Source organism: Pseudoliparis swirei, chromosome 16, assembly GCF_029220125.1.
Source record: "Pseudoliparis swirei isolate HS2019 ecotype Mariana Trench chromosome 16, NWPU_hadal_v1, whole genome shotgun sequence".
NCBI lineage: Eukaryota > Metazoa > Chordata > Actinopteri > Perciformes > Liparidae > Pseudoliparis > Pseudoliparis swirei.
In genome coordinates, this window is record NC_079403.1 from 1,398,304 (window position 1) to 1,417,888 (window position 19,585).

General features: G+C 45.4%; 3 protein-coding genes across 3 annotated transcripts in view; 2 read left to right on the forward strand and 1 right to left on the reverse strand.

The window, feature by feature from the left end:
• The window catches only part of LOC130206606 (uncharacterized protein C18orf63), a 9,146-nt gene extending 1,032 nt beyond the window's left edge, over window positions 1-8,114 (reverse strand). Inside the window, exons 1-8 of the mRNA XM_056434652.1 lie at window positions 7,917-8,114; window positions 6,731-6,838; window positions 5,482-5,560; window positions 4,577-4,633; window positions 1,270-1,381; window positions 1,105-1,146; window positions 945-1,021; window positions 735-847 (exon numbers count right to left, since the gene is read on the reverse strand). Of these exons, the coding sequence (XP_056290627.1) occupies window positions 735-847; window positions 945-1,021; window positions 1,105-1,146; window positions 1,270-1,381; window positions 4,577-4,633; window positions 5,482-5,560; window positions 6,731-6,837 (587 nt within the window). The 5' untranslated portion in view covers window position 6,838; window positions 7,917-8,114. The remainder of the gene's footprint in view (window positions 1-734; window positions 848-944; window positions 1,022-1,104; window positions 1,147-1,269; window positions 1,382-4,576; window positions 4,634-5,481; window positions 5,561-6,730; window positions 6,839-7,916) is intronic.
• Window positions 8,115-11,018: 2,904 nt separating this feature from the next.
• On the forward strand, window positions 11,019-15,578 carry LOC130206698 (cytochrome b5). Its single transcript, XM_056434781.1, has 5 exons — window positions 11,019-11,286; window positions 12,736-12,864; window positions 12,978-13,004; window positions 13,273-13,307; window positions 15,021-15,578. The coding sequence occupies exons 1-5, from the start codon at window positions 11,080-11,082 to the stop codon at window positions 15,103-15,105; spliced, it is 483 nt and encodes a 160-aa protein (XP_056290756.1). The 5' UTR covers window positions 11,019-11,079; the 3' UTR covers window positions 15,106-15,578.
• Window positions 15,579-17,994: 2,416 nt separating this feature from the next.
• Window positions 17,995-19,138, forward strand: ppp1r3g (protein phosphatase 1 regulatory subunit 3G). The gene has a single exon (XM_056434778.1). The coding sequence runs from the start codon at window positions 18,105-18,107 to the stop codon at window positions 18,819-18,821; it is 717 nt and encodes a 238-aa protein (XP_056290753.1). The 5' UTR covers window positions 17,995-18,104; the 3' UTR covers window positions 18,822-19,138.
• The last annotated feature ends 447 nt before the right edge of the window (window positions 19,139-19,585 follow it).

Consider the following 19,585-nt stretch of genomic DNA (forward strand, 5'->3'; position numbering starts at 1 on the left):
CCTCAGACATGTGAGAGTCGGCTGAGTCGACCCAGAGATTCAACTCGGGGGACGGGGAGCCGCTCGGTGGTGAGGATCCCCTCTGACCTCTGACCTCTGCGGCCCTCGCCGGGCGCCGTTGCTATGCGCCGCGATTGAAACGTCTCTGATAGTTCTCTCAGATGTTATGTCATCTGATCGGCCAAGTTTGATCGGCCGTTTTGAGAATGCCGATCAAAGCCGATAATGGGAATATCGGCCGATATGGATCGGCGCCGATCAGATCGGTGCATCCCTAGTATTCATCATAATATATTTATTTATTTTTCCAAATACCATTTTTGCATTTATTTTTAAAACTTATATATTTTGTATTTATTGATGCTAAAATAATTTAATTAAACAAAAAGTCGTTTTGATAATATATCAAATTAAATATATTGAAATATTTATGAACATTAAAACAGAATTTTTGAAGCAATTAATTATTCCTGAGATATTATATAAATCTAATGTGTTTGTACTACTGACACACCTTTTTCTATTAAATGCCATAATTCACCAGCGGGTGAAAACAATAATAATAATAGTAATAATAATACTAATAAACAGGATGTTGAAAGGATGGCGTACATGTTTGTTTCCTGGATACATGACTGTCTGTGTCACATGTGGTATTTAAAAGGTCAAATGTGTCACCTGTATTAAAACCAGCATGCAGTACATTCAGTGTCCGGCAGGGGGCACTGTCTCACCTGGGCAGGACGTGACACCACAGGGCCCGGCCGGTGGAGGAGGGGTCAAGGACAGAGACCGGGTCACTGCAAAACCTCCTGAGCACCAACGGGGGGAGGTCAAAGTCCTCCAGCTGCAACACAAACACACACACACACACACACACACACATGAGTCCAGACACTTATGGTGGTCATTGAACTCGTGTAAACACACAATGAGTCTCTCACTCTGGCCGGTGGCAGTCGGACTGTGTCGGCTCCGATGTTGAGGACCAGTTGGCCCTCGCTGGTGCTCAGCTCCATGCCTGATACACACACACACACACACACCCTGGAGAACCTGACAGCCGTGGACCAGTAACCAACGAGGAGTGTTGGAGAAACTCACCGACAGCGTTGAGCCGGCCGCTCTCGGTCAGGAAGTCTTTCCCTGACAACACAACACACAGCGAGACGTTCACAACAAACACACAACAACAAACACACAGGGGGCAGCAGAACAACACAACCACGTTAGTCCACAGGGGGCAGCAGAACCAGCAGTAAAGCTCACCTGAGATGAGGTAGAGTCCGGCTTTGTTCCAGCTGGGAGACAGTCTGGTAATCAGAGAGTAGGACAGACAACACTGGAGGACACCTGGAGACACACACTGAGGACAGCCCAGCTACACACACACAAACACACACACACACACACACAGAGTCAACTAAAGAGTATTCCACATGGCCCTGTTGTCTCGGAGTCCAGAAGTAGGGCTGCAACTAACGATTATTTTGATAATCGGATAAAAAAACTAAAAAACTTTAATTTTCAACCCTTTATTCAAAACAGGGTCCGTACGGTCATGGAAAACCTGGAAAAGTCATGGCATTTTTAAATGCTATTAGCAGGCCTAGAAAAGTAATTGAAAAAAATAAAATCCCAAAATATTTGTAAAAGTAATGCAAATTTGTTTTATTACAATTTTAATTTACACGGTATATATACGGTATGCTTTGGAATTCTCATTGTTATTTTAAATACTACATCTTCTCACTTTTTCACGTATAGACAGAGTTTTCACTAAATGTTTAATCATGGAAATGTGGTTTAAAGTCATGGAAAGATCCTGGAGACCCACTGGTCACCATGGTGATGAACCTGTTCACTGGTCACCATGAGGATGAACCTGTCCACTGGTCACCATGGTGATGAACCTGTCCACTGGTCACCATGAGGATGAACCTGTCCACTGGTCACCATGGTGATGAACCTGTTCACTGGTCACCATGTGGATGAACCTGTTCACTGGTCACCATGGTGATGAACCTGTTCACTGGTCACCATGAGGATGAACCTGTCCACTGGTCACCATGAGGATGAACCTGTCCACTGGTCACCATGGTGATGAACCTGTTCACTGGTCACCATGAGGATGAACCTGTCCACTGGTCACCATGAGGCTGAACCTGTTCACTGGTCACCATGGTGATGAACCTGTCCACTGGTCACCATGAGGATGAACCTGTTCACTGGTCACCATGAGGATGAACCTGTTCACTGGTCAGCATGGTGATGAACCTGTCCACTGGTCACCATGAGGATGAACCTGTTCACTGGTCACCATGAGGATGAACCTGTCCACTGGTCACCATGGTGATGAACCTGTTCACTGGTCACCATGAGGATGAACCTGTCCACTGGTCACCATGAGGATGAACCTGTCCACTGGTCACCATGGTGATGAACCTGTTCACTGGTCACCATGAGGATGAACCTGTCCACTGGTCACCATGAGGATGAACCTGTTCACTGGTCACCATGGTGATGAACCTGTCCACTGGTCACCATGAGGATGAACCTGTTCACTGGTCACCATGAGGATGAACCTGTTCACTGGTCACCATGGTGATGAACCTGTCCACTGGTCACCATGAGGATGAACCTGTTCACTGGTCACCATGAGGATGAACCTGTTCACTGGTCACCATGGTGATGAACCTGTCCACTGGTCACCATGAGGATGAACCTGTTCACTGGTCACCATGGTGATGAACCTGTTCACTGGTCACCATGGTGATGAACCTGTTCACTGGTCACCATGAGGATGAACCTGTCCACTGGTCACCATGGTGATGAACCTGTCCACTGGTCACCATGAGGATGAACCTGTCCACTGGTCACCATGGTGATGAACCTGTTCACTGGTCACCATGGTGATGAACCTGTCCACTGGTCACCATGGTGATGAACCTGTTCACTGGTCACCATGGTGATGAACCTGTTCACTGGTCACCATGAGGATGAACCTGTCCACTGGTCACCATGGTGATGAACCTGTCCACTGGTCACCATGAGGATGAACCTGTCCACTGGTCACCATGGTGATGAACCTGTTCACTGGTCACCATGGTGATGAACCTGTTCACTGGTCACCATGAGGATGAACCTGTTCACTGGTCACCATGAGGATGAACCTGTCCACTGGTCACCATGAGGATGAACCTGTCCACTGGTCACCATGAGGATGAACCTGTTCACTGGTCAGCATGAGGATGAACCTGTTCACTGGTCACCATGAGGATGAACCTGTCCACTGGTCACCATGAGGATGAACCTGTTCACTGGTCAGCATGTGATGAACCTGTCCACTGGTCACCATGGTGATGAACCTGTTCACTGGTCACCATGTGGATGAACCTGTTCACTGGTCACCATGAGGATGAACCTGTCCACTGGTCACCATGGTGATGAACCTGTTCACTGGTCACCATGAGGATGAACCTGTCCACTGGTCACCATGGTGATGAACCTGTCCACTGGTCACCATGGTGATGAACCTGTTCACTGGTCACCATGAGGATGAACCTGTTCACTGGTCACCATGGTGATGAACCTGTCCACTGGTCACCATGAGGATGAACCTGTTCACTGGTCACCATGGTGATGAACCGTCACAAACAGACTGACAGCTTTCCTCTCCTGAGCAGTGGTCCCCATGTGGCTCCGCCCCCTGATCAATATCAGAGATGCGTTCCGAGTTATTATGTTGGTCACCTGGCCCGCTGCCGTTGAGATTGCAGTGAGACGCGGAAAAAATGTGAAGTGGTGCTCTTCTTCACAATAAAACATCTTTGATGAGACGTGTCGCGTCTCGGCCAATCAGCGTTCAGATGTCCACAGCGTTTGGCGGTTCAGGTTAGCTTGAATGTTAGCCCGCTACATCTGCTGCTGGCACGCTGCACGGTGTAGCGATGCTAACAAAGTACCCGTACGTTAAACACGATGTGATTTAGCATATTTTTAGTATCGATACTTCATTAAGAGAGCGATCAGAGCTCACGCTGCTCCGCTCCGTTAAATGCTGTCTGCACGCGCAGCGCTCACAGCGAGTGGGGGCGTGGCTTATCTCCGTTGCCTTTCTCCGTGGAAAAATATTTTCCGCTATCCGCCACGAAATAAATAACCACGTTTTCTATGTTATACTCTTGTGGAAATGCCACACACGTGGTGACATGTAGCGCCCTGGTGTCTGGGGTCATGACGTCACCCGGAGGCGCACTCAGCTCCGTGAATGTCTCCGACGACGTAAATGACTTCCGCTTCCAGCGCCACGTGAGCAGCAGCAGCCAATTAGATTCATCAACAGAGGAGCAGCTCAGCGCTGATTGGCTCTCACAACGCAGCGTTCTCTCCTCTCTCTCCGCTCTTGTTTCTCCTGCGCCGCTCTGCGCTCAACTCAACTTTGTTTATACTCCGTGACTTATTGAGCGCCGTAATAATCGCGCGACACAACGAATCGATCATGAAATTCGTTGCCAACTATTGTAATAATCGATTTTTATCGATTCGTTGTTGCAGCCCTATCCAGAAGTCTCACCTGCAGACTGCGTCCCCGTCCAAACACCTGGAGGACGCCTCTTTGGTAAAACGGGATCTGAAGGAGGAGACGAGCGATCAAATCAAACTCACGAGCGACCTTCACCTGTCGAGTGTTTCAGAGGTCATGAGATCAAACATGAAGGAACACATTGGGGGGGAGAGTTCGACAAGAATCCGCTTTTTATTTTCTTATTTTCTATGAAGCAGAAATGTTTTACATTTAAATAATCAGATATTTACCTGAACAAATCGTCGTTCAGCGACTTCCCAGGAAAACAAACAGTTTTAAAGGAACGGACGTTAGTGTGTGAAGACAAAAGAGAGATGAGACCTTGAAGGAGGACGCTTTGTCCTCAAAGGGCTGATAACACGAGCCAGGTGGAAACATCATACAGCTGCATTCTCTCTCCTGACCACCAGGGGGCGACTCCTCTGGTTGTATAGAAGTCTATGCTTCATGTGTTAAAGCTGCATTCTCTCTCCTGACCACCAGGGGGCGACTCCTCTGGTTGTATAGAAGTATATGCTTCATGTGTTGAAGCTGCATTCTCTCTCCTGACCACCAGGGGGCGACTCCTCTGGTTGTATAGAAGTCTATGCTTCATGTGTTACAGCTGCATTCTCTCTCCTGATCACCAGGGGGCGACTCCTCTGGTTGTATAGAAGTATATGCTTCATGTGTTAAAGCTACATTCTCTCTCCTGACCACCAGGGGGCGACTCCTCTGGTTGTAGTGAGTTTATGTCTCAGTCTCTAGTTTCTAGTCTTCTTCTAAACAGCACGATTTAGGGGCGGGACTAAGAGGTGATTGACAGGTCGCTCCTCCTCAGTTTATATACGGTCACTTCCTGGTTGCACAGAAAACAAAATGGAGACGGACAAACTCTGAACTCTGATTCTTACCGACACGACGACCGTGATGTCAGAGAAGGAGTCGAGAGCTGGAGAGGCCAGGAGGTCAGAGTACAGCAGCACCAGCTCTCTGTGGACACACACAGACACACACACACACACACACAGAGACACACACACACACAGACACACACAGAGACACACACACACACACAGAGACACACACAGAGAGACACACACATAGTGGTTTGACCTTCACACTACGACCTTGAAGCTTCAGTGGAGCAGACGATGACATCACAGCAACACGACTGTTAAAAACCTCCATGGAAGTCAACATGTAACAATGGCCTCGTGTGTTGAGTGATGGTGAACGGGTGATGTCATCGTCACCAGGTTGTGGGTGTCTGGTTGTGTTGAGTGATGGTGAACCGGTGATGCCATCGTCACCAGGTTGTGGGTGTCTGGTTGTGTTGAGTGATGGTGAACCGGTGATGTCATCGTCACCAGGTTGTGGGTGTCTGGTTGTGTTGAGTGATGGTGAACCGGTGATGTCATCGTCACCAGGCTGTGGGTGTCTGGTTGTGTTGAGTGATGGTGAACCGGTGATGTCATCGTCACCAGGCTGTGGGTGTCTGGTTGTGTTGAGTGATGGTGAACCGGTGATGTCATCGTCACCAGGCTGTGGGTGTCTGGTTGTGTTGAGTGATGGTGAACCGGTGATGTCATCGTCACCAGGTTGTGGGTGTCTGGTTGTGTTGAGTGATAGTGAACCGGTGATGTCATCGTCACCAGGTTGTGGGTGTCTGGTTGTGTTGAGTGATAGTGAACCGGTGATGTCATCGTCACCAGGTTGTGGGTGTCTGGTTGTGTTGAGTGATGGTGAACCGGTGATGTCATCGTCACCAGGTTGTGGGTGTCTGGTTATGTTGAGTGATAGTGAACCGGTGATGTCATCGTCACCAGGTTGTGGGTGTCTGGTTGTGTTGAGTGATAGTGAACCGGTGATGTCATCGTCACCAGGTTGTGGGTGTCTGGTTGTGTTGAGTGATGGTGAACCGGTGATGTCATCGTCACCAGGTTGTGGGTGTCTGGTTGTGTTGAGTGATAGTGAACCGGTGATGTCATCGTCACCAGGCTGTGGGTGTCTGGTTGTGTTGAGTGATAGTGAACCGGTGATGTCATCGTCACCAGGCTGTGGGTGTCTGGTTGTGTTGAGTGATGGTGAACCGGTGATGTCATCGTCACCAGGCTGTGGGTGTCTGGTTGTCTTGATGTTTAGACTTTATCGCTGCTCCACCTGCAGGTCTCCATCTGCCGGCTCCTCACGTCCTCCACCGGCGGTAGAGCCACGGACACACACACCAGCTGGTCCAGAGCCGGGAGGGCCAGCAGGAACACACTCATGCTGCACACACACACACACATAGACACACACACATAGAGACACACACACATATACACACAGACACAGAGAGACACACACACACAGAGAGAGAGACACACACACAGAGACACACAGAGAGACACACACACACACACACACACAGAGACACACACACACACACACACACAGAGAGACACACACACACAGAGAGAGAGACACACACACAGAGACACAGAGAGACACACACACAGAGAGAGAGACACACACACAGACACAGAGAGACACACAGAGACACACACACACACACAGAGACACACACACACACAGAGAGACACACACAGAGACACAGAGAGACACACACACACAGAGAGACACACACACACACACAGAGAGACACACAGAGAGACACACAGAGAGACACACACACACACAGAGAGACACACAGACACACACAGAGACACACACAGAGACACACACACACAGACACACACACACACACAGAGACACACACAGAGACACACAGAGAGACACACAGACACACACACACACACACACAGAGACACACACAGAGACACAGAGAGACACACACAGACAGAGACACACACACACACACAGAGACACACACACAGACACACACACAGACAGAGACACACACAGACACACACACAGACAGAGACACACACACAGAGACACACACACACACAGACACACACACACACACAGAGACACACAGACACAGAGACACACACACAGACACACACACAGACACACACACAGAGAGACACACACACACAGAGACACACACATAGACAGAGACACACACACACAGAGACACACACAGAGACACACACACACAGACACACACAGAGACACACAGACACACAGACACACACACAGAGACACGTACACACACAGAGACACACACACACACAGACACACACACAGAGACACGTACACACACAGACACACAGACAACCACACACGCATACAAACACACACAAACATACACACACACACACACACACTCATTTGAAAATTAAGAATTCACTTAAAATCGCAAAAGAAGAAATAAAGCATGAAATAAAATAATATATTATACCTGACACACAATTCCCAAATTGGTCTTTAAACTCGAACAAAATGCACATTTGGCTAAAAGGATTCCAGAGTTTTGTAAACGCTTAACTTTAAATAATGTTCGTGAGTCACGACGAGCCCAAAAATGAGACCCCATTCAAATGGATGCGGAAGGGATTTTATGGTCGTTTTAACGTTTAGTCACGTTACAGATACAATTATTGAATAAACAACACAGTTAGAAACATTAATAATAGTTCATTTTTAGATTTGAAATGATTTTACTCACCTCTTTGTATAAAAAAAGCAGTTTAAAAGTTAAACATTAAGATAACGGTTCTGAGCTAAAGATAGTTGAGCTCGTTGATGAGATGAGGTATCACTCTGCTTCGATTTACGCAAACCACATACCAATACATTAATAATTATAATCCAATAATTTTATATATATCATTCTGAAAAATTGGACATTCTATTAAAAACTAAAATAATGTATTTTTCTCAACAAAAATGTTGTTGTTGTCATGAAGCATATTTTAAAGATAACAAAATATGAACAAACTAAATCTTTAAAAGTACAATCGTCTAAAATAATAAATACTTACTAAATAATACATTTTAAAACGTATAAATATAACAATGAAAACATTTATACTATCACGACTAATATTCCACATGTTACCTTTATTTATAAGTGTTTATTTGATATATTTATAAAGAAGAGTACATGGATGGAGTATATTTTAAGGTGCCAGTGTTTCTGCGGAGTGAGACAATGGGTCAATAGACAAACTTTGACTTAAATGCAGTGGGTTTTCCCGCCGGTGCGCTGAACTCACGTGAGCTTTGTCCTCGCGATCACCCGTTTACGGCGAGCGTGTGGACCAATCAGAGAGAGGCGTTCACTGCTTAGGAAGAAAGCCAATAGCAGCGCTCGATGGGCGGGGCTTTGAGGCTCCTCGAAGCAGCCAGACGTAAACCTCCTCGTAACGGAAACTAATCTTTCAAAATAAAACCTAAACGTCTCAAACGACGAAAAGTGGTGTTGGAGATCACAAAAGGGGGCGCAGTTATCATAAATCAAAGTCATACAAAGGTACTGGAAGATGTTCAAGGTTCAAGGTTTTTTATTTGCCATCTGTGCCTAGACCAGCAGTCCAGACACATCGGAATTATTTTTGCAGGGTTCTCCGAGTCAAGAGGTACAAAACAAACACACTATAATAATAATAATAATAATAATAGTAACCGTAATAATAATAGAAATATGAAACATATTTTAAAAAACACTGTACAAAAAACACACTGTACATAGTGTGGTAAAGTGTATGCAATATTAACAGTAATAAGTAGGCTAGTGCTGTACCTGGCTTGTAAAAGGAAAGAAAGAGGGGGAGGGGACAGTGATATGGGGATATTGCACATGTTCAGATGTTGGGGGAAGGTTGTGGGGCTATTGCACTGATTGTAGTGTTGCACATTTGTCACAGTTTCAAGGAGTGCCTCTTTCTCAGTAGCTGTGTTGTGCCACTGACTGAGGCAGGGAGCTGTTGAAGAGGCGTGTCCTGTGTCTCAGGTTGGATGTGCAGTGTTTGTGTCTGAGCAGAGAGTGAGCTGGATGAAGTGAGTCTCCAATGATTCCCTCTGCTCTTTCCCCACAGCGCTGCACATACATAGAGTCCATGGACGGAAGGTGTGTCCCTGTGATCCTCTCCGCGGTCCTTATGACTCTTTGCAGAGCCTTCCTCTCTGCCTGGGTGGTGTTTCCATGCCACACAGTGATGCTCTCGATCAGTCCTCTATAGGCCTGGGTGAGAGGGCGACGGTTCAGAGCAGCTTTCCTGAGCATCCTGATGAAAACAAGCCTTTTCTGGGCCTTTTTCACTGTGGCTGTGGTGTGAAGAGTCCAGCTCAGGTCAGATGTCACCTGCATTCCCAGGAATCTGTTCCCGTTAGCCCTCTCCACCTCAGTCCCTTTGATGATGAGAGGCTGTAGAGGGGGAGGGTTCTTCCTGAAGTCCAGTATTATTTCCTTGGTCTTGTGTTGAGGATGAGGTCGTTCTCCTCTCCGTAGACCAGGATGTTGTTCACCAGGGTCCTGTAGCCCGACTCATCCCCGCTCCCCTTGATGAGCCCCAGGACGGTGGTGTCATCGGCGTATTTGATGAGGATGGTGTTGTCCTGGGTGGAGGTGCAGTCATGGGTGTACAGGGTGAATAGTTTGGGGCTCAGGCAGCAGCCCTGTGGGGATCCTGTGCTGACTGTGAGCTCGGTGGACACCCGTCCTCCCATTCCCACCACCTGGGCTCTTTCTATCAGAAAGTCCAGAATCCAGTTGCAGGTGGGAGTTGGGACGCCGAGGTCCGTCAGCTTCTTGATTAGTTTTCCCGGGCGGATGGTATTAAAGGCAGAACTCTAGTCCAGGAATAGCATCCTGCATACGTCCTGCGGCTTTCCAGGGGTTGCAGAGTGCGGTGTAGAGCTATTGCTCCCGCGTGGTCACTGGGCGGTTGGGGCGGGAGGCAAACTGGAGGTCCACATGGTCCGGGACCGCGTGCTTGATGTGGGTGAGGACCAGTTTTTCTAGGCACTTCATGGCGACTGGTGTGAGAGCCACTGGCCTGAAGTCATTTAAGGTGGGTGTGTGGGTGATGTTAGTGCCAATTATCATTTTATTTGAGCAATCGAACTTTTATTTAGAAGTAAACAATATGTTTTTGTGACTTTTTATGCCAGAAATGTGGCCATGGCAGATAATTAAATGCAATAATTGAAGTTTTTAAAATCCGACGTGTCAAAATGTGACAGCCCTAGAGCTGAACCTCGAACAGGATATTTTTTAATGTAAAAATTCTACTACATGTAAAAAAAAAATGTCAATAGGAAACAGCAAAACACATTCTAACATGCCGGTGGACAATGGACAGAAATAAAAGCATGGCACGTTTAGAAGTTATTAAGAACAATCAACAGATTTATGATACATGTTATAACATTTACACGGAATGAAACTCAATCTCTTGTCACAACCTTCCTTATCGTTTAGACCTTTACTTTGAAAACAGCACAGCGCGACGGCCCCTGAACGCACCACCGCTGCAAACTTCCCGGTCCCGGTCCCGGGGCGTGAAAGTGGGGTAAAAGTCGGCGTGTTGGTGCTTAACCAGGCCCCTGCAGGCTGCGTGATGACGTCACCGCGAACAGGCTCCGCGGCTCCTCTCCCCGTCACAACTCGCCAGCTTTCCCGAGACGCGATGGAGGAGCAGCAGGAAACGAGTCCGGAAGCGGTGAAATATTTCCGTCTGTCGGAGGTGGAGGAGCAGAACACGTTCAAGTCCACGTGGATCGTCATCAACAACAAGGTGTACGACGTCACCAGGTTCCTGGAGGAGGTGAGAGGAGCTCCACAGGAAGTACACGAGTCAAACAGCAGCTCGCTGCTGCTGCTGCTGTTGCTGTTGTTGTTGTTGTTGTTGTTGTTGTGCCGAAAATAACTTTTACATTCATGCATGGTCAGCTGTAAATAAGGAAAACTTCTCCTCAGAAAGAGATCAACAGCCAATCAGATGATTAGGATTACAGGTATGAAGTCACGTGTGAAGCGTGATTTAATGTGAGGATGTGTTACATTTAAATAGAATAGTTAAAAATAATAAAACATAATAATATTATAATAAAAGTGTGAGGAAGTCTCCTGCTGTCCATGTCAGAGAACTTTGACCCCAGAATAACGTTGATCCAGAACTGATTGACCATATTGCGCAACACTGAGGTGAAGTGCTCTGACCTCTGACCTCTGGCCCGACTCACCGTGACTCGGTGTTTTCTTGCTGTACACAGTTCAGTCCGCTGGCCAACGAGGCTCAACCATCGTCATGTTCACAACTCTGAGTTCGAAGGCTCACTTGAGGACAAACATCTGTTGTTGTTGTTGTTGATGCTTCGGCCTTGAGGAGGCGGAGCTTCTGTTATCACGGCGGGACGGTTTTATACTTCAAGAGGACGAGGTTCATTCATGACTAAGATAATGTGAACCAGTCAGGGGGCGACTCCTCTGGTTGTATAGAAGTCTCTGCTTCATGTGTTAAAGCTGCATTCTCTCTCCTGACCACCAGGGGGTGACTCCTCTGGTTGTATAGAAGTCTCTGCTTCATGTGTTAAAGCTGCATTCTCTCTCCTAACCACCAGGGGGCGACTCCTCTGGTTGTATAGAAGTCTCTGCTTCATGTGTTAAAGCTGCATTCTCTCTCCTGACCACCAGGGGCTCCTCTGGTTGTATAGAAGTCTATGCTTAATGTGTTAAAGCTGCATTCTCCCTCCTAACCACCAGGGGGCTCCTCTGGTTGTATAGAAGTCTATGCTTAATGTGTTAAAGCTGCATTCTCCCTCCTAACCACCAGGGGGCTCCTCTGGTTGTATAGAAGTCTATGCTTCATGAGTTAAAGCTGCATTCTCTCTCCTGGCCACCAGGGGGCGACTCTGGTTGTATAGAAGCCTGTGCTTCATGTGTTAAAGCTGCATTCTCTCTCCTGACCACCAGGGGCTCCTCTGGTTGTATAGAAGTCTATGCTTCATGTGTTAAAGCTGCATTCTCCCTCCTAACCACCAGGGGGCTCCTCTGGTTGTATAGAAGTCTATGCTTCATGTGTTAAAGCTGCATTCTCTCTCCTGGCCACCAGGGGGCGACTCTGGTTGTATAGAAGCCTGTGCTTCATGTGTTAAAGCTGCATTCTCTCTCCTGACCACCAGGGGGCTCCTCTGGTTGTATAGAAGCCTGTGCTTCATGTGTTGTTGTTATCTCCGTGTCTGGATGACGAGTGTGTGCTTGTTTTCCTCCTCAGCACCCCGGAGGAGAGGAGGTGCTGAGGGAGCAGGCGGGAGGAGACGCCACCGAGAGCTTCGAGGACGTCGGACACTCGAGCGACGCCAGAGAGATGTCTCTGAGCATGGTGATCGGGGAGCTGCACCCGGTGTGTGTCTGTGTGTGTGTCTGTGTCTGTGTGTGTGTGTGTGTGTGTGTGTGTGTGTGTGTGTGTGTCTGTGTGTGTGTCATGTGACTAACCGTCCGTCTCTCTGTCTCCAGGACGACCGAGACAAGACCAAACTTGAAGTAAGTGAAGACGTCTCCTGATGATGTCATGATGATGTCATCTCAGCTCTTGTTTTCCTGTTGCATCATGGGACATGTAGGCGGCCGTGTTCTTGCAGCTCCACCCACACTGTGGTTCAACATCGTTCCGGCGTTATTCACCGGACTGCTTTTTGTTTTCTTTTTATTGTTTATTTTAAATCATCAGAATTATAAAAATATAAAAATAAAGAAGTTATTTATATATATTTTTTAATCTAATGTTGACGCTGATGTTTGTGTTTGACAGGAAACACTGGTGACCACGCTGAAGGACAATCCCAGGTACACACACAAACTAGTTATATAGTTAACTAGTCTTAACTACTCTCTTGCAGTTGGTTAGTTAACTAGTCTTAACTTGTCTCTCTTACAGTTGGTTAGTTAACTAGTCTTAACTTGTCTCTCTTACAGTTGGTTCGTTATATAGTTTACTAGTCCTAACTACTCTCTTACAGTTGGCTAGTTATATAGTTGACTCGTCTTTCTCTTACAGTTGGTTAGTTAACTAGTCTTTCTCTTACAGTTGGTTAGTTAACTAGTCTTAACTAGTCTCTCTTACAGTTGGTTAGTTAACTAGTCTTTCTCTAACAGTTGGTTCGTTGTATAGTTAACTAGTCTTTCTCTTTCAGTTGGTTAGTTAACTAGTCTTTCTCTAACAGTTGGTTAGTTGTATAGTTAACTAGTATTTATCTTACAGTTTGTTAGTTAACTAGTCTTAACTAGTCTTTCTCTTACAGTTGGTTAGTTAACTGGTCTTTCTCTTACAGTTGGTTAGTTAACTAGTCTTTCTCTTACAGTTGGTTAGTTAACTAGTCTTTCTCTAACAGTTGGTTAGTTGTATAGTTAACTAGTATTTATCTTACAGTTGGTTAGTTAACTAGTCTTAACTAGTCTTTCTCTTACAGTTGGTTAGTTAACTGGTCTTTCTCTTACAGTTGGTTAGTTAACTAGTCTTTCTCTTACAGTTGGTTAGTTAACTAGTCTTTCTCTTACAGTTGGTTAGTTAACTAGTCTTAACTAGTCTCTCTTACAGTTGGTTAGTTAACTAGTCTTTCTCTAACAGTTGGTTCGTTGTATAGTTAACTAGTCTTTCTCTTTCAGTTGGTTAGTTAACTAGTCTTTCTCTAACAGTTGGTTAGTTGTATAGTTAACTAGTATTTATCTTACAGTTTGTTAGTTAACTAGTCTTAACTAGTCTTTCTCTTACAGTTGGTTAGTTAACTGGTCTTTCTCTTACAGTTGGTTAGTTGTATAGTTAACTAGTATTTATCTTACAGTTGGTTAGTTAACTAGTCTTAACTAGTCTCTCTTACAGTTGGTTAGTTAACTAGTCTTTCTCTAACAGTTGGTTCGTTGTATAGTTAACTAGTCTTTCTCTTTCAGTTGGTTAGTTAACTAGTCTTTCTCTAACAGTTGGTTAGTTGTATAGTTAACTAGTATTTATCTTACAGTTAGTTAGTTAACTAGTCTTTCTCTTACAGTTGGTTAGTTAACTAGTCTTTCTCTTACAGTTGGTTAGTTAACTGGTCTTTCTCTTACAGTTGGTTAGTTAACTAGTCTTTCTCTTACAGTTGGTTAGTTAACTAGTCTTTCTCTAACAGTTGGTTAGTTGTATAGTTAACTAGTATTTATCTTACAGTTGGTTAGTTAACTAGTCTTAACTAGTCTTTCTCTTACAGTTGGTTAGTTAACTGGTCTTTCTCTTACAGTTGGTTAGTTGTATAGTTAACTAGTATTTCTCTTTCAGTTGGTTAGTTAACTAGTCTTTCTCTAACAGTTGGTTAGTTGTATAGTTAACTAGTATTTATCTTACAGTTTGTTAGTTAACTAGTCTTTCTCTTACAGTTGGTTAGTTAACTAGTCTTTCTCTTACAGTTGGTTAGTTAACTGGTCTTTCTCTTACAGTTGGTTAGTTAACTGGTCTTTCTCTTACAGTTGGTTAGTTAACTAGTCTTTCTCTTACAGTTGGTTGGTTAACTAGTCTTTCTCTTACAGTTGGTGGACTAACTGGCTGATCCCGGTTCTGGCAGCCGGCGCCGTCACGCTGATGTACCGCCTCTACAACACAGAGAGCGAGTGACATCATCAGACAGGCAGCTGTGATGTCATCAGCAGACAGCTGCGTCAGCCAATGGCAGCGCAGAGTTACCGACCACCTGCTGGATCAAGAACGTCGGAACTACAATACCCAAGATGCATTCCATGCCGTTAACCAATCACGTGGTGTTATACTAATGAAGCCGTCGACACTTTGAATTACAGATGTTCTGTGGAGTCATGTAGGAATGTAGCGGATTTATGATTTTTTTTGTTGTCGGTGTCACGTGACCTCGGTGTCACGTGACCTCGGTGTCACGTGACCTCGGTGTCACGTGACCGTTATTATGTGACCTCGGTGTCACGTGACCACGGTGTCACGTGACCACTGTGTCCTCGGTGTCATGTGACCTCGGTGTCACGTGACCTCGGTGTCATGTGACCACTTTGAATGACCTTTTATAAATCTTTAGTTGCTTTTTGGAATAATTAAACGTTTAAATATTGTAAAAAATCTCCAGATTTCTGCTTTTCAGTTTGTTTAAAGTTTTGATTTGTTAAAAATCCGTCTGATGCTCAATTTGTTCACTTCTATTATTACCTTATCTGATAGATATATTATATATATATATATACACATATATATTATTTATTATCTATATATTCTGTCATATATATATAATATATATTTACACACACATAGATATTACCTATATATAATATGAAGGTAATATACTTCATATATATATTATATATTCCCACTCTGTATTTTACTTAAATATTATATATATATAGTAAATTCTGTTTGTGTGTTCTGACAATGAGGAGTGCAGTAAATGCGTTGCTGCCCTCTAGTGGTGAAAGTCTGAACAGCAGGTTGTAACACGCTTCTCAGGGGAAAACAACAAGGAATCGAACCCTCAACAAAAATGATTTAATCACTAAACACGTTTCTGCTCTTTGTTGTTTTATGACATTTTTGTTTTTGGCTGCAAATATGGAGAAAATATTCAGGTCAAAGTATTAATAACTCATATAGAAGTACTCTGTTAGACTCAAAGTACCCATGAGTACAGGTGTAGTATGAGTGAGCAGCTGACCTCAGGTCAGTTACAGAATGAGCATAAACATCCAATGAACTCTCCTGCAGCTGCAGTGACGTCACTGTTTGTTCAATGGCCGCCTGACGCACTTCTTGTGTTGCGCAACACCACGTGACTCCACGACTATCCATGGAGGGGAGAATACTTGTGTACTTTTACTACATGATGAGAATACTTGTGTACTTTTACTACACGATGAGACTACTTGTGTACTTTTACTACATGAAGAGAATACTTGTGTACTTTTACTACATGATGAGAATACTTGTGTACTTTTACTACATGATGAGAATACTTGTGTACTTTTACTACATGATGAGAATACTTGTGTACTTTTACTGCATGATGAGACTACTTGTGTACTTTTACTACATGATGAGACTACTTGTGTACTTTTACTACATGATAATACTTGTGTACTTTTACTACATGATGAGAATACTTGTGTACTTTTACTACATGATGAGACTACTTTTGTACTTTTACTACATGAGAATACTTGTGTACTTTTACTACATGATGAGAATACCTGTGTACTTTTACTACTTTACTACATGATGAGACTACTTGTGTACTTTTACTACACGGTGAGACTACTTGTGTACTTTTACTACACGATGAGACTACTTGTGTACTTTTACTACATGAAGAGAATACTTGTGTACTTTTACTACATGATGATAATACTTGTGTACTTTTACTACATGATGAGAATACTTGTGTACTTTTACTACATGATGAGAATACTTGTGTACTTTTACTGCATTATGAGACTACGTGTGTACTTTTACTACATGAAGATGAGAGTACTTGTGTACTGGTACTACATGAAGATGAGAGTACTTGTGTACTGGTACTACATGAAGATGAGAGTACTTGTGTACTGGTACTACATGAAGATGAGAGTACTTGTGTACTTTTACTACATGAAGAGACTACTTGTGTACTTTTACTACATGATGAGACTACTTGTGTACTTTTACTACATGATGAGACTACTTGTGTACTTTTACTACATGAAGAGAATACTTGTGTACTTTTACTACATGATGAGAATACTTGTGTACTTTTACTACATGATGAGAATACTTGTGTACTTTTACTACATGATGAGAATACTTGTGTACTTTTACTGCATTATGAGACTACTTGTGTACTGGTACTACATGAAGATGAGAGTACTTGTGTACTGGTACTACATGAAGATGAGAGTACTTGTGTACTGGTACTACATGAAGATGAGAGTACTTGTGTACTGGTACTACATGAAGATGAGAGTACTTGTGTACTGGTACTACATGAAGAGACTACTTGTGTACTTTTACTACATGATGAGACTACTTGTGTACTTTTACTACATGATGAGACTACTTGTGTACTTTTACTACATGATGAGAATACTTGTGTACTTTTACTACATGAGACTACTTGTGTACTTTTACTACATGAGAATACTTGTGTACTTTTACTACATGAGACTACTTGTGTACTTTTACTACATGAGACTACTTGTGTACTTTTACTACATGATGAGACTACTTGTGTACTTTTACTACATGATGAGAATACTTGTGTACTTTTACTACATGATGAGAATACTTGTGTACTTTTACTACATGAGAATACTTGTGTACTTTTACTACATGATGAGACTACTTGTGTACTTTTACTACATGAGAATACTTGTGTACTTTTACTACATGATGAGAATACTTGTGTACTTTTACTACATGAGAATACTTGTGTAACTTAACTTGTGATGTATTTGTATATTGATGTATTAATACCTCTAGTAAAGGAGCGATGTTTGTTGTTGTTTCCTGTGGTGACGTGTTTCCGCTCTGCTGTCCTCACGCTGTCCTCCAGGGGGCGGGGCCTCTTCTCTAGACCAGCCCCCCGGGACCCCGAGGACTCCAGACCGGCCTCAGCGCTCCAGAGGATGACGAACGGCCTGGAGGAGCAGGAGGAGCAGCAGGAGGAGCAGGAGGGAGACCTGGACGACGAGGTGGACGCGTCTCACCTGAGGTTCATGAGGGACCGGAGGAGAGCCCGGTCCCTGCCCGCGCTCCTGGTCCCCGGCAGCGGCGGGAGGAAGCGCGTGAAGTTCGCCGACTCCATGGGGCTGGACCTGGCCAGCGTCAAGCACTTCAGCTCCCTGGAGGACCCGCAGATCCCGAGCACCGTCCTGACCCGGCACCAGAGCTTCCTGCCGCGGCAGCAGGACCTCCTGAGCTTCAGGCCCAGCGCGCACGCGGACCGGCTGGTGGCCTGCTTCGCGGAGCCGCGCGACGCGGCGCTGTGCGTCGCGCGGCTCCGCGTCTGCCTGGAGAAGGTCTCCATCAGCCAGTTCGACGTGCGGGGCCACATCCGGGTCCTGACCCGCTGCGTCCAGAAGGAGGTCGGGTTGAGGTACACCTTCAACGACTGGCTCTCCTACGTGGACGCGCAGGTCGTGCCCGCGACCGCGCCGGGCGCCGCGGGGGAGCGCTTCAGCTTCACCGTGTACACGCCGCCCGTCACGGTGCCGCGCGCCGCCGCCGCCGCCGTGCACTTCGCCGTGTACGTGCGCAGCGAGGAGGGCGAGTTCTGGGACAACTGCGAGGGGAGGAACTACACGCTGCGGTACCGGACCCCGAGACCGGCACCGGACCTCTAGACCTGTACCCAGACCCTCGAGACCGGCACCGGACCCTAGACCTGTACCCAGACCCTAGACCTGCTGTCTCCTCGTTTCCTGCTGAATAAACCAGATTGTGGTCTCATGACGTCAGGGACTAGTTCTAGTCCCGGTCTCGGGACCTGAGAGGAACACGTGGCTCGGTGTCAACAACCTGCGGGACGCGTCAGGCCTCGTGACGTCACCGCGGTCTCAGGATGTGGAACATTTTCAAAATAAAAGCCCATATTTGTTTGTTTTGCTGAATCCCGACGTGTTCAGATGAAGTTACACAATAAAGTTAAGCTTTAACTTCTTTTACGATGAATGATTCAGACTGTTTCTATTTATTTCTTTAGGGTTTAAATCTTCACAGATGATGTCAGATTTAATTGGCTGAGAACATTATTCAACTGTCACCCTTTAAGGAAATACATATGAATGAAATCTCCCTCTCTCCCTCTCCCCCTCTCTGTCTCTCTGTAAGTTCAGAATCTTGTTGACCCACCTGACGACATATTGAATGTCAACAGAGACCTGGAGGACAGGCCGCCCTCATCTCCTCTATCCTCATGTCCTCCTGCCCTCTATGTCCTCATGTCCTCTATCCTCAGGTCCCCCTTCCCTCTATGTCCTCTATCCTCAGGTCCCCCTTCCCTCTATGTCCTCATCTTCTCTATCCTCATTGAGCGATCAGGAGCAACAACCCCACTTCTTCTCATGGAGTAGGCAGAGGAACAGCGAGCATTCTGGGAGTTGTAGTG

What these genes read in the sequence shown, in the direction of transcription:
- LOC130206698 (XM_056434781.1), top strand. Translation starts at nt 11,080, where the DNA reads ATGACGTCACCGCGAACAGGCTCCGCGGCTCCTCTCCCCGTCACAACT. An exon ending in TCACCAGGTTCCTGGAGGAG is followed by an intron (nt 11,287 to 12,735) that starts GTGAGAGGAGCT and finishes TTTCCTCCTCAG; the next exon opens with CACCCCGGAGGAGAGGAGGT. An exon ending in GAGACAAGACCAAACTTGAA is followed by an intron (nt 13,005 to 13,272) that starts GTAAGTGAAGAC and finishes TGTGTTTGACAG; the next exon opens with GAAACACTGGTGACCACGCT.
- ppp1r3g (XM_056434778.1), top strand. Translation starts at nt 18,105, where the DNA reads ATGACGAACGGCCTGGAGGAGCAGGAGGAGCAGCAGGAGGAGCAGGAG.